Here is a 15,344-nt window from a genome sequence, read left to right on the forward strand (position 1 = left end):
GTCTGACAATGGGTCCAAGGATTGTCTGCAAAGGTTCTCAATCATCCAGGTCATCAGGAGCTTGGAAAGAAAAACATCTGGATGTTGTGAGCGTGTGCATTGCCTTTTGGACTATTTTAACAGATTACCTGACTAATGTTAAGGCTGTATTATGTGGTAAAACCAAGGTTTTTGTGCTCTGACCTAGAAAGCGTAGAAACATGGTGTACGACTAGACAGTTATTCTGTATTCCAGTAACACTGGAGGCAGTCACCTCGTGGGTGTTCCAGCCATGTCCTTCTGGGAGGAAGCCCGTAGACCTGATCATCAGCTGGCCTGGGAAACGCCCAATGTTTCTCAGATAAGCTTGTGGAGGTCACCCGTCTTCAGATAAGTTTTTGTCATTAATTTTCAAACAGCGTGCATCATTAATAATGCACGGCACGATGCAACACACTTTTTAGTTGCGTTGTTTTATTGACGTTAATTTGTCATATTTTAATATCACGTGAACATCTTTTGTAGTAACATGTTTTCATATTATATTTGTGCCTTGAGAAAACTGTTGTGTATGGCGCTAAATAAATAAAATTGAATTGAAATGAAATGAAGAATTTGTGCTTCAGGTCTGTCACATTGTTGTCTGTGCATTTCACCGATACAGTTTTTAAAGGGAACTTGCTGACCATGCTAGCTAATAAATTTAAACTGTCTTTCATCACTCTAAGGTCATTTCTGGCTCCAAAAAACCCAAAATGCTAATTGTGTAACTTCAAAGGAATCCAAAGTGGGAGTCATCACAGTTACCATTTATACATTCACCTTCATTTATACACTTTCACTATAACATTTTTGACTATTTGGATCAATCAGAGTAAAAAGAGGTTCTTTATTTTTGTCAGCTTGTTTTATTGAAAACAAAATAATCACCTAGAAATACCTCAAAAATACTGTATTATTTATAGCATTATAATTTCTGTTATCTTTGCATAATTATTTGTTGACTTGATAATATTAATATTGCATTACTAGTGTTAACAGTGTTAATATTCACAGTTAGTCACTGAAATTTGAATTTCCTATATGAGTTCTGTTGGCATCATCAAAAATCTCCAGCCAGTGAATTACTCTTGATCTTATATGACTTTATATTTTACTTTTTTAATCTTGGAAAAGCATGAACACAAACTAGAACTAAATATGTAAAACTACAGTCCAATCGAATCACAGAGACACAAAACAAAAAGGGTTGTATTTTTTATTTTACAGTCACCAGAAGAGCAGATACATAATTTTAGAAAAGAAATTGATATTTGCAAAAAAATTATAATACAATTTTGTCAATATAGATTATGTACATAACGAAATGTCGTCAAACTGAAATAGCTTTCTACTTCTTCGTCATCAAGGAAACAGAGAAGTGAGGGGTCTGGTCCTCCATAGACCCAGCTCCCTAACCAATAAATATAAACTGTATATATTATCTGGTGCACTCAGCCAGGCATAGACAATACCAGGGCAAGTTATTTCTCAATAATATTCCCTTAATCAGTTCTTGTACATCACTGTGATACACGCTCGCACACCCACGACAAGCTTGACACAATTGCACACAGGCCAGAGAACAAATTACAGTTGAATTACAACAATGGGCTATCTTAACTCCTGAAAAGGAATGAAAAAATCAAAAGAAATGTGCATGGAAATACCCGTCATTGTCCTTGATCACCAGGGAGAAGTGGCTTTCTGGTCAAAGCTCGCTGCAGCTAGCTGAGTAGCACTTGACATTTGGCCTGATTGAAACAGCCAATTCCAAGCTAGAAAATCTCTTACGGTCTTAGAGATCCTACCTACTCATTCAGCTCTTTTCCTCCCTCTTAGTATCTCTTGATATCCATCTACCTTCCTTCCCTCTCTTGTCCCTATTCTCTCTATCTTGAAGGGGACAGTTGCCAGCACGAGGGCTGGCAATTGCCACCCTTTGCCTGTTTTCCCCACTGCGAACAAAGAAAATAAAATGCACACAAAAGCTCCTATCCACGCTGTACCGAAACAGGACAGACAACTGCACGATCACAGAACAAGCACAAGAAAAGACAACAGCAAAGTAAAGCTATGGCCGGGATGGGAGTCTTGTAAAGAGGATTCTTGAAGGACATTGCGAGCATACCGTTTGCCAGCCGCTCTACCTCGTCGCTGGGTACCACCTCTCAAAATACGCCCTGCTTGTGCTTTGTGGGAGGTGCAGAGAATTATGACTTTGTGCCAATGAGCGAATACACACACTTGCATAAATCATCCATCTTGTTTGGCGGTTAATTACTCTTGTTTACCCTCCGAGTAACCTCGGGATGGGGCGGCACGATAGGAGGGAGCCTGGGAAGAAGAGATAGCACCAAATAGTAATCTGCTGACGGTGTTCATCAGTGAGCAATTCACAGGAGTAAAAGCACATAGTGGGCTTGAACCTGGGTGTTAGTGAATTACACAAGGCTACCTGGGGTCTGAGGACAGCAGCTCCATCAACATGCTGGCCTGACCACACTTGCTCACTAAGCTATTCTCGGGTCAGTCGGTGAAGGTGCCACGCCGAGGCGATGAGGCACAGGCCAATCAGAGAGCCCCTCAGGATGTACAGCAGGCCGTGATCGTTGCTTATTTCATTATGGGGAAAGCTACATAAATCCACTAAATGGAGAAGAAGAGACACAGAGGGAATATTTGCATGTCTTCTCTCCTATCATCCCCCCTCAATGCCACCCCACCCCCGCCCTCAAAAATCACCCATTTCAATCCCTCCCCCATTTAGTGCAGAGTGAGTTTAATCATCACTTTTGCCAAAACACATTAAGCCAATGTGTCCAGAGTTGAAGAGAAAGGGGGAGGTTGAAAACCTACAGAGTGGCGCATTAGATTTGCAATAGTGATGCATCACTCTGGCATTACTTTGGAGATTAAAGAAGGGACGTTGCATTTCAGTGCTGAGCGTTGCCTAATGGACGCCTGTCCTCCTGTGCCGAGCCTGAAACGAAACACCGTTGTCCACCTGGAGAAGGCGAGTCGCAATCACCCTGGAGTTCCCCTTTTCTATACCTGCAAATTCCCTCTTCTTCTAAAAACCTTTTTTCTTTAAACTTCCCTTGACTTTTAACCCCCAATCTGAGAGCACCTCCACACTGAAGACATTTATGCAGCTGTTTGATCATGTTCTCAATTCAAGAACAACGCCTCCTTTAATACTGTAAAGTGGATTGCATACATTAAAGTTAAGCCAACACACAACATGACTTTGCCTGGTCTCTGTGTTACTGCAGTTGTATGAAAAGATGGATATAAAGTGCTTGGAAGCTTAGGGACAGGCAGAATGAGCTTGGGAATAGAGAATAAAAATATAAAAAATGAAAGGGGGGGGGGGGGGGGGGGGGGTTGCTTTAGCACGGTGCTAACTGGGGGCAGGTTCAATATGGAGACAGAAGGCTTTTAAGAAAGAGAAAGAGCACAACATCGGAGTGTGGGGAGTCCCCAGAAAACAAAATGATGATACAGAATCACAGTCAGTCAGTCAGTCCAAGGCTACAGCCAAACAGCAGCCCAGCCCAGGGAATGAGCTTTCTGGTCACGAGTCTGTATGTATCCCTGGGCGTAAGTTCACCCTGGCACCCAGCTCTGGTTGCTGTGTGAAGGTGGGGGGCATGCAAAAGCCCCTAGACTCATGCCCATCCCCATCCCCACTCCCTGGGACAGAGAACCGTCAAAGTTGAAGTCCATGTTTTCTGTATTCATAAAATCACTGAGCAGGATAGAGTCCACATCACAGTCTAGACTATTAGGGACATTCTCCATCTCCAGGTCAGCAGCCATTCTACTCTGGGAGTTTTGAGGTTGGAAACCAGCATTCCCTGACTGGTGATTGTTGGGGTAGAACACATGCCAGGAGTCAGTCATACCCTGATGGTGAGCTCCAGGGTAAGGCTGATGACGAGGGTGAGGTGCAGATGCCAGGCGGCAGGGGTCCTGGGGAACACCCATGACGCCGGCAGGGTTCGGGGGAAGAGAAGGGGATGTTGGGAGGTGGGGACGGGGTCCATAGTGGTTAGAGGTCTTGAGACTGTAGGGCTGCAGGATGTCAGTGCTCACTCTCGGGGAAAGAGCCTGATGGTGAGGCCCGCTATGCATAGGGTTATGAGGGTTGTGGGGATTGTGGTTGTGCATGTGACTCTGCGTGGAGTGAGGGTTGTGATCATGGCTAGGATTTACTTTACTGTGATTGTGATCATGACTCGAACCGTAGTCGTGAGCCGGGTGGGGCTTGTGACTGTGTGCGTAGTCGAGGCAGGCTTGGTGTTTGTGACCCTGATTGTGGTTCTGATGGTGAGTTGTGTTCTGGTCATGGTCATTGTGTAGACTTGCATTGCGAGCATGCTCTTGGCTGTGGTTCTGATTGTGGCTGCGATTCTGATTGTGGTTGTGCTGGCTGTGAATGCCATTGGTTCCCTGTGTCATTAATGTGTGTGGTTCCCGTCCTTGGCTCAGGACTGTGTCCTTGTTGCAATATCGAGGACCTCCAGTGAGCAAACTCTGCAGGGCATTATTCTCTGAATAGCCCCTCACTGGGCGCTGGAAGCTGACTGGCTTGTTCTCCTGGATGGTCTCCATGGGAGTGTGGTGGCGCAGCATGCCCATAGAAGGCTGTCCGTACATTGGTGCACAGTAGGAGCCCTCTGCCTTGGGTCCAGGCACATAGGGATAACCATTGCATTTAATTTGTGGTGGCTGGGGGTAGCCACTCTCATCTAGACTGATAGCCCCAGTCAGGTCAGTCAGCTGAGGCAACTCCACCGTGGGACAGTGGCCTCCAGTGCCCAAGGCTGGGGAACGCGTGCTAGTGGGGCTTGGGTATATTCTTGGGGAAGCTGAATTGGAAAGCCCACCCTCCTCTGGTTCATCAGCCTCGGCCTCAGCTAGGATTGGAGATAGGCAGCCGCTCAACGTGGAGCCAGAAGATGACGTGCGGGAATGGAGGTCTGTCCAAGTATCATACTCCTCTCCACCTATGCCCACACCTCCTTTCGCCGCTGGACTGCCGTGCTCTGGGGAGCCTTGCATCGCTGGTCCAGCTCCCTGACCTTGTCCTCGTTGGAGCCCCATGGCCCCTGCTCTCTTCCGACTGATGCGACCCTTCGTCTTCAGGTAGCGGGTGCCATTGTCTATAGATGCACGTCGCCTCGGTCCTTTTCCCATCTTCCCGCCTTCTGGGTTGAGCATCCACCAGGAACTCTTCCCCGTCCCTTCATTTTGCACCCGGATGAAGCGACTGTGCAGCGACAGATTGTGCCTGATAGAATTCTGCAACAAGAAAGAAAAATAGGAGAAAGGAAGAGAGAGAGAGAAGAAAATTGATAAATGTTAACACCCAAGGGAACATTTAGGGTTAAATAATAATTTCTTGAGAAAACAAAGTCATTTCGAATTATGGCTAAACTATCGAGGCAGCACTGCAAGTGAGAAAAAAGATGGATAAAGAAAAAGCAGATGGAGGGGTGAGCAAAGAGGGCAGGGAAAGTGAAGGGCCAATCAATATCTCCTTTGACCTGCCTCTCCTCTCCACACGCGCTCAGTGAGTCATAATATGGACATGGGTGCAGCCTCTACATCAAACCATCACCAAGGTTACAGAAATGAATCACACAAGGCAACCCAATCACAGACAGCCCGTATCGATTGCAGGGCCTCCAAATATGAAAGCCTAAGATCCAGCCAGAGAAGAAGAGGGGGGAGGCGGGGGATTTGGCACGAGAAGCTGTGGAAGAGCACCAGAATAAAAAAAGAAACACTACAGAGGCCTGGAATAAGTTACAGTGGAAGTAAGTGGGAGGACGGGAGGGACCTGCTCATCTGACCTCTTTTAAAAATCATGGCACAATTAGCACGACCGTAGGTGACCACGGCAGACAGCTTTATAATGAAGTCCTTCTGCAAGTCGCTTGAAATGGAGACGGATGTAGTGACTGTGGGTGGGTGTGGAGCGCTGTGGGGTGGTGGGGGGGAGTATGCAATAAGCCTCTCCAGACCCCTGTTTAAGTGTCTGAGTGACGGCTGTATAGTTAATCCAGAGCTCTGCAGCAGCATTTGAAACTGGTGCCAACCTGGAGTGAGTTGATGAGATCTAAGCCTGCCTAAAGGAGAGCTTAGCAGGGATACACATCATCTCAGCTGGCCAAGTAAGACTAAGTACAGCATGTTCATCCAAATCTTTCCGGCTTGTGTCATTATTCACACTCTTTCCAGTTTTCCTCGCCATTCTGCCCTCTCTTTCTTCCCTTTGGTTTTTTGGTCTTTTGGGAGCAACAATTCCTCCAAACATCTACCCCAATGCCCGCAATCACACACTTTTCTTTTTCCTCTCAGGAGATATCTATCTATTTCTGCCTTGTTTATTACCTGCACATAGCTCACAATCTCTGTCTCCTGATATCTCGAGCCATTCTCTATCTTCATTCACTCCCCGTCCCCTGTCCAATTTTCCTGCTCTCAGCCCCATTCATCTCCCTATCTGTGTCCCAGCCTCTCTACATCCTGACATTGCTCATTTTCTCTCTCTCTCTTATTCTCTCTCTATCTATCCTCCCATCATCTCGCAAAACTTCGGCTACCACCTCTCCTCTATCATTCACTCACTCATTTATTCATACATGCATATATTCGCATGTAAAAGCAAATATCAACCAGAAACAAACCTAAGGCTAAATATTTCAGTGCTGTCTATAGATTCAGCATATGTATAGCCCCTCACACACACACACACACACACACACACACACACACACACACACACACACACACACACACACACACACACACACAGAGTTAACTGGCTGCAAATTGGACAGCACATTATGAAAAACACAGCATCCAGAATGGCAGGTAATGGGTTTCTCACAGGAAGAATTCAGGTTTATGTGAGTTTGGGATCAGTCTTGTATCCCACCTACTACTGTTTTCATTCATGCAGAAGAGCCCACCCATCCCCACGGCGTGACTCCTAACAGGTAATGTTTACCTGTCCTCCACTCACATCACGCTGCTTTGACTAGACTCTCTTCACAGATGTGGAAATTGGCTACGAGAGCTGTATTTATGGTTTTTTCCTGCTGTTTCAAAGTGTTCTCTCCAAAACACCAGGTCAACAAAATTGCACAAGCTCAACATTTACCAAAGAAATAGAGCGACTGCACTCCTGCGCTGCAGCTCGCTATGGAGAGCAGACTTAATCAAAGCCAAATTGAACGATGACACCATGTGAAAGAGGCCACCAGTGGAGGCGACCCGCATCAGGTGATCTGAGAGTGGCACCCTGACAGGTTCCTCCGCAACATGACGGCTCCGGCTGAGCGTAGCCATGGCAACAGAGTAAACCAAAAGAGGCGTAGTGAAGAGAGGGGAGGTGATGGTAAGGAGGAGAAGTGGGGGGAGGAGGCTGATGCTGTTTGATGCTGCAGGCAACTCCAAACAGCCTTTTATCTGAGTCTGTCAGATTCCTGCTCCAATCCACCAGGGAGGCTCAATCACCAGTAGTCCCAAAGCCTCACTACCTGTACCAAGCTGTGATTAGCGTGTGTGTGTGTGTGTGTGTGTGTGTGTGTGTGTGTGCGCGGTGGGGGAGGGGCTTCTGTACACCTACAAGAGCAACAATTATGCCACAACAGCAGACTGCTGTTCCCGTCCCTGCTTTTATAATGTGTACGTTCATGTGGCTGCTTACATATAATGATTCCTGATCGTCAGCCATTCTGAAACAATAACAGCACAAAGAGTTAAATCCTGGAATTAACAGTTATGTAAACTTACTTCAGCTTCTTGCACTGCACCACGCTGCCTGCATTTTCAAGTTTAGACTTGAGGAGACTTTTTTGTGTAATTCATCAAATGAAACCTCAAATAAAGAAGTGTGTATGTTCAGTTCATCAATAATTGCACACAGCATAATAGATAATAAAGTATCACGTTGATCTTTTGAAACAAAAGTAATTTTTTTATATTCAATCATCATTTTATTAGTTGCACAGAGCTGAAACTAAGGCTGTCCTGTAAATTATTTCCCCGAATGTGCAGCGGTGGTCTAATGGTGATAATTCAGCCGTACGATCACTCTGGAGTCTGCTGTTTGTTATGCTGTTGAAACGTGCAGCACTGATTTATTTATTGGTATTTATGTTTAAATGAGTGTGAGCTAAATAACTGAAGGACTTTTCTCAGCAGCATTTCCCTTTAATCTTTATAAAGTTTAACAGAAACTCTCATCATAAACGGGTGGTCTCATCCCACAAATTAGAACAATTTGAGATATGTTTTTAGCATGGTGTCAATTTAATTTCACTTTATCTATACAGCACCAAATCTCCTCAAAGCCCTTTATATTGTAAGTAGACCCTACGATAATAGAGACAAGCCCAACAAGCATTTTGGGTCCAAGAGACTTTAACACCTCTCCTTTAGCAAAAAAAAGTACTGAAACTACTTGACACCAAAGGCTTCTGTCTCTGTGGGACTGGCTGTCCAATGTGTTTAATGTCAGAAATGTCTTTGACCACACTACACTGGGACTTTGGACAGTCTGCAGGTTATAATGGTAATCACATCTCAGAGCTGGAGTGAAATCCTCAAGTGTAGCCTTTGGCTAGAATAAAAAACAAGTAAAAATAGATTCCCAGGCTTATGTAGGCCATAGCTGTGTTTATATTAAGCTGCCAATAAGACTGATCTGACGTGGAGGAGCCCGCTCCCTTTGCTCTATGTCTCTGCCTTTCTGCTAATGCTGACGGAGATGGACTGCTGCAGAGAGAACAATAACTGAATCTGTCCTCATATCCACCCTGCTCCTCTACAGGGAATGCACTGCACTGTAGCACAGCTGTATGTTCTACCTAAATACTGAGTGAGTCTGATCCTGGCACTTCTTTCACTGAGTCAGGGAATAGTCAGTCCAGTTTTTAGCTAATGGTCCATAGACACACAAATCTGTGCGTACACAGATGTCCTGTTGTTTCCCCGTTAAAAACACACCGGGCTACAGTTCCAAACAAGTACTTCATATTTCTCTCCGTGAGATTAAATTGCAGAAAAGATCTCAAATAGAATCGGAAAAAATCTTAGTTCAAACTTCACATACAGCATGAAAACATTAACATGAGGGGAACATGTGCTACAGATCAGAGACATGTTAGTCAGTGACTTTGGATCAGACTTGTTTTGTCCATTAATGTTTTGAAAAGTCTCGCCTACGATTTCTGTGACTGTTGTATTTAAGATGGAACGACAACAGACAGAACTGAAGCAGAAGAAACTGATATGGCCTACCTTTGCTTCACAGTGCAAACCAAGCTTTAACAGTGCATTTCCCATGATGCAACAGTAGCATCAAAATCAAAAGCTGACCTACAGAGGACATTATACATCTGTTTAAACAGGCTGATCAGTGCATCCCATTCTGAACAAATCAAACTGGAACTATTGCTTGGCTTCCACAGTGAGCATGCGGACGATGTCATCCCTGCAGTCTGTTTAAGTCTAGTGCAATAGATCAGATGATGCTCTCAGACTGCAGTAGGTCATGTCATGCTGCTGCTGTTTTGTCTGCTACGCATCTACATTTTTTCCTGCAAATAGCATTTTGAAAGCTCAGAAAGCATGCGTCCTCTTCAGCTGCATGCCGACATACTCCCTTTCAGAAAAGCAATAACAGAGCAATGGCTAATTTTCTTGATTATTATTATTTTCAACCCCCTTGTCCTTTTTCATTCTGGGTGAGCTAGCTAACACTAATTACATGTATTGCAAATTATCCAGTTTGTGTTGCGTAGCAACGCAAATGACTCAACCCATTCTGCTCTTTTCCCTCTTGTTGCCTTTCTAATATTTCTATCAATGAAGCTATACGTGCGTATAGAGAAAAGTCTTGTATGTTAGCTCTGTGGAACAGAAAGTAGCAGCACACAAAGAACAAACACGGTTTCCAGATATTTAAACATCTCTTTGCACTTTAACTCTGTCCGTGCTTTAGATCTGTTATTAAAAGCCAACCCACCAGCATTTGTGGTTTGCAAGTGTGGCACATTAAACGAGGCCTCTCAGCATTACTGTCATTCAAATGGATGCTGACTCCTTCATTAAACTGCATTGTTTTTGATGATGAACAGGCGTCACAGACAAAGCTGTCCCTAATTTACAGTTCTGATTTGTAAAGTAGAAAAGCTGGTGATGTGGACTCTCCACTTTGCTTTTGCACCTTTATATTTTATATATATATTTTTGATGTTGTTCTCATTGTTTTAAATCAAACTTAATATGAAAAAAAGTGTTAATATGGTCCGAGAAAGTCAGGAAAAGACGCCAGAAGAACAGAAGAGAGCAAAATGAGAAGCAAAGTGATGCAATACATCTGTAAGACACGCAGGCGATTTGTGTCTCTTTTCTCACTCGGTCTTGCTCATAAGTTGGAGCGAGGGAAACCTTTTACATGTCTGCTCCCCAGGGCCTGTTATTTCATTATCTGGCTACAATTGTTATTATTATCTTCAATCTACTATAATTTCTTCATTTTTCCTCTTCTCGTTTTCCTCTCTTGTGTCGTCCTTTTGTTCGGTCGTCCTCCTCGTGAAGCGCTGCTGCGTTTTGTAAAGGTGCTATAAATTGAGCTCGGCCGAATCAACAACAACATTAGATGCCACACATGTAAACACCACCATACGTACGGTGTTTCACAACTCGTTCGCCTCGCCGTGCGTGGGCACAGACTTGCACAAGGCGCCCCCACCCCACTCTAAACTGGCAATCATACTTAATCCCTCACCAGCCTGAGTAATCCCTAACAATCCAGGGCTAATCCTGGTTAATTCTGGGCACTCCTCAGCTGGGTTTCACCCTGAAACCACAGAGACAGGGTGGGGATTGGTCGGATCATGGCGACTGAGGGTGGGCGCACCATTGATAGACATAATTGGTCAGACGGTTATTGGGAGTCGAGAAAAACAAGCACAGGTTTTCGCGGGTCTTCCAAACACATCCGGATTGACCCCGTGCTATTTGTCGCTGCTCCTGGTAGAAAACATGTTTTTCTCCAGAGCCCACGTTAGCGTCTCCCTGCTAATAAAAGTCTGTGCTGGTTATTCGCCTGCTACTGAAACGTGAGCCGTGTGTGATTTAACACAAGTACCACAGGCAGCACATACAGTATGAGCCATTCCTCTGCTATAAAAGGCTTCTGAGAAGTCATTAGCCTCTATTCAATCAGGTCTACCTACCGAAGCTCCTAGCTCAATTCTTCTTAGTGGCTATTGATCCTGATTCCATAATGAAGCACTTAAGACGCCTTGATCAAGCTGCTCCTTAATCTAGCGTTAAGGAGATTGAGACCTTTTCACCCCGTGTCTCAGACAGACTTATTACTCTGGCGCACGGGTACAGTGGCAGCCTCGGGTTGGTCTCTTTTAAGCCCCGTTGGTGCAGCGTAGGCAGTGCGAGCACTTTTACTCTCTGCCACTTTGAAAAGCTGTCAATATTCCCAAAGCCAAGAGTGTTAATGAAGCAATGTGTCGGTGACAGGGGATGGATGCTTTGTTAAAAACAAGGAGGCCTTTGCTGTTTGCAGGCTCGACCGTGTGCAGGATGTGAACCGTGGGTATGCGCGTGACAGCAAAGAGGAAACTGATTTACCTTCAGCTGCGGCGAGACGAGGGAACACAGACGAGTCCAGCTTCTGGACGTTTTTGCTTTTACCTCGCCGTCCTCGCAGGCCAGAACGCCTCTTGAAGAGGATTCAACAGAACGTCATGCAGTGGATTTGATAGTCCACACATTTTAAGAAGCCCACCTCTAATTTATAATGCATTCCACAGCGCATTCATGCAGACTGTTGCATTTTACATTTCATGCAGTGTCCCATTAGATGTGGTCCAGCAGTGGATTGTTCTACGCGCCGTGTTGAAAAGTAGCAGGACTAGGCAAAGCCGTTTGCTCAACCATTATTTATTAATCCATTTCACACAGCCAGGAGTCATTATGCACGGTCCTGTCAATGGGTATCTCTCTATGCCGCGCATTTATTTGATAATAAGCAGGAGTGGGGAAAAAGATAAAAGCACAGACTGCGTTCATTGTGAAGCGTTTTCTGCAGGCGGGGAGACTTAAATGAGAGCAGCCAGGCTCTGTGTAGGAATGGGTCTTGTGTGCTAAGCCTGTCTGGAGGCAATCGATGGAAATTAGTCAACGCTAAAGATTCACTTCCTGTGACTGATGTCACGGGCTGTGCTTGTCTCTTTGAAGGGAAATAAAGAAGTGGGAGGCTGAGGGATTAATGGGGTTGGAGAAGGTGTGAGCAAGCTGAGTTTGGGTGGGAGCTAAGCTGGGAAAAGAGATGCCATTCTTCTCTCTCTTTTCTTGACTGCGGGAAAATAACAGGTCAGAGAAACCAGTGTAACTTTAACGTTTAAGACGATGCGTGGTTGTGAACAAGCAGCACAGAGCAGTGAGCTAGAATGCAGATTAGTGCATGAGAAACATGGCATCACATAGGAGATCACTGAAGTGTAGCATAAAGAAGCACCTCGTTGAACGTAGAAGACATTTTTGGTGCAAACAACAGTTAAGAAAGGTTTTAATACAGGAGCTGGAAACAAAGCAAGCTTTGGCTTCATTTATACACGTCTGTCTCATCTGGCATGTTCTTTGGGTCATGATGTGAGCAGCCCATCAAACAAGAATCTCTTTCTGTGCTCAGGATGCATTACAGTGTTTACACTGCTAGCAGCAGTTTCCGATGTTCCTGTTGTGGCTGTGACAATTGGATCAGAGTTAGTGTCTCCTGCAGTTGTGCTGAGACTGCCTCCTGAAAGGTGCACCAGTTAGCTTCTTCTGAAAGTGCAGCCGAGGGACTAGAGCCAGTCCTCGGGCGACAGAAGGCCTTTCACTCCCCCTCACTCCCTGTGGAGCTCCACAAGCTCTAGAGGGGTCTGGTAGGGGGTGGGGTACACTGGGAGAGAAGGGACTAACCTGAGAAAAGGTAGACAAGAAAAGAGCCTGAGGGACTGGGGGCGGACAGCAAGCCCAATTCCCAGCGAAGAGGCCTCTAATTGGAGCTGCCGGCCTGCTGAGGCTCTCCCTCTGCAGAAGGACATAAGGAGCCAAGTGAAGGCGGAGAGCCCGGGGGCGAGAGGAGAGGGCAGATAAAAATAGAGCGGGCAGATTAACGAGCATCTGAAAGCAGGGCAGGGGATCAGAAAATCCTCCCTGCGTGCCAGAGATGCCCAGTTCATGTGCCAGAGACAGCTCTGTAAAGACTGATGCAGCCATAGTGGCGCTTCCTTCCTGTTGGCCGTCCTTACATCACAGAGCGCAAAACCAGCGTGTTCTGCTACTTACATTTAAATAAAGCACTGTAGGAGTCATCTTTCTGCTCTAAAACGCTCTTATTTTGATAGTTTAGATATCATATAAGGAAAGCTACACCGTAAAAGAAAAATCCTTAAAAAAAACAGTAATATCCCGGCAGCTGGGGCGCCAAAATAATACCAGAAAATAACTCTCTCATGAAAATACGGTTATTTTCAGTAACGACAATACAGTTTGTTGCCCTACTTTTACATGGGATTTTGCCTTTTTCATGTGCTTTTAAACATTAAATTAAGAACAATTTAATGTGATTAAACAATGAAATTACCTATAAACAAGGTCAATGAATGCAGCAATATGAATAATAATACTTAAATGTACAGAAATATACAGTTAACAGTTGGTTTAAATAATAATGGATTGCATTCATATCGCGCTTTATGAGACCCTCAAAGCGCTTTACAATTCCACTTTATAATTCCCCTCTGACCACCACCAGTAGGCGGTAGGTGAAGTGTCTTGCCCAAGGACACAACGACCGAGACTGTCGGAGCCGGGGCTCAAACCGGCAACCTTCTGATTACAAGGTGAACTGCCAACTCTTGAGCCACGATCGCCCTAAATAACAGTAATAATAATAATTATTATTTGATGTAAAAAAAAGTTTATATATTTTTCCATAGCATTACATTTGAATTTAACAGTTCGATCTTTCAAATAACGGACAGATATTTGTGAAATCATGATACATTAGTGAATGTATTTTAACAATCTACATATGCACATGTACAGACAGATACGTTTAAAAAACAAGAAAATTATGTTTTATTACATTTACGTTAATTTACATTTGAAATGTGAAATCAGTCTATTTATGTGAATTTGATGATATTCTAGAAGAACAGAACAAAACTGTAAAATACACAGCAAAATACTTTTTAAATACTTTTTATGTACAGTGTATCTCACCTCTGCAGCGTATACATTTTTATACTGATCACTTTTTAAATGTTTGTATTTTGGGGGAATCACTTCAAACACATATGATTGAATCCTTTTCTGGTTTCATTATCCTACAGTTACATTATCATTACAGATTTCATGGAGTTTTGCTTGTGACAAAAATGAGGAAAAAATGATACAAACAATGAAAATGCCCCACATGATAGTAACAAGAGCACATCACCTCCACAGCTGACTCCTCCCCCCCGGAGAGTTTCACGCACCAGGTGTAACATCGTGACACCTATGACAGCCAAAGGAGGAGCTGATAAACAGGACTGATCACACCTGCAGTCAGGTCTCAGGAGAGCACCTCCTCCCAGCACGTGTGCTGATCCACAGTGAAGAGCTGATACAGGCTAACGGGAAAAAAAGATCGACTTGAAGAAACAAAGATGGAGGACCCCGCCACACGCTTTCACCGCCTTTCATCCAGAACTAGTGTGAAAAACACAATATTGTAGCCTTGAATAACAAACTCGTATGGAAGAGGTGATGAGCTTTGGAGACGTATAGTTCACTCACAGGTTAGTCTGATTCAATCCAAAGTGCCACTGAAAAGCCACTTAATCGTGACCATGAGTATTACATACTTTATACCGAATATTCATTATTTCTTTGAACAAACGAAGGTGTCGTTGAATATTCAGAGCCCAACAAGCTTTGCTCCCAAACTGCTGCTTGAATAAAGCATCACACAACATTAACTGCTTCACCAACATCACCACAATAACGGCCAGTTGCCATTTTGTTGCACTTCTTCCTATTCAGTCAGATGTGCGCTGATGTTAGCTTTATTATATTACACCTGACAATGACGTACGAGTCCTGCTAACAGTGTTAGTGCATCCAGAAGCAGTTGTGCTGTATAAAGATATCTCTTTATATAAAACAACAAGTCTAACAAATAAATGTAGTACTCTGGTACGAGATGGCGTAAGAAACTCTGCTGACTGTCCTGTAGGTGGACTAAACC

The 15,344-nt window shown here is 44.3% G+C and overlaps 1 protein-coding gene across 1 annotated transcript in view; it reads right to left on the bottom strand.

Moving 5' to 3' along the window:
* Positions 1-1,224: 1,224 nt before the first annotated feature.
* The window catches only part of foxo6b (forkhead box O6 b), a 43,763-nt gene continuing 29,643 nt past the window's right edge, over positions 1,225-15,344 (bottom strand). Inside the window, exon 2 of the mRNA XM_084919117.1 lies at positions 1,225-5,326. Within this exon, the coding sequence (XP_084775243.1) occupies positions 3,629-5,326 (1,698 nt within the window). The 3' untranslated portion in view covers positions 1,225-3,628. The remainder of the gene's footprint in view (positions 5,327-15,344) is intronic.

Source organism: Perissodus microlepis, chromosome 22 (assembly GCF_051167445.1).
Source record: "Perissodus microlepis isolate ML-2025 ecotype Zambia chromosome 22, ASM5116744v1, whole genome shotgun sequence".
Taxonomy (NCBI): Eukaryota; Metazoa; Chordata; class Actinopteri; order Cichliformes; family Cichlidae; genus Perissodus; species Perissodus microlepis.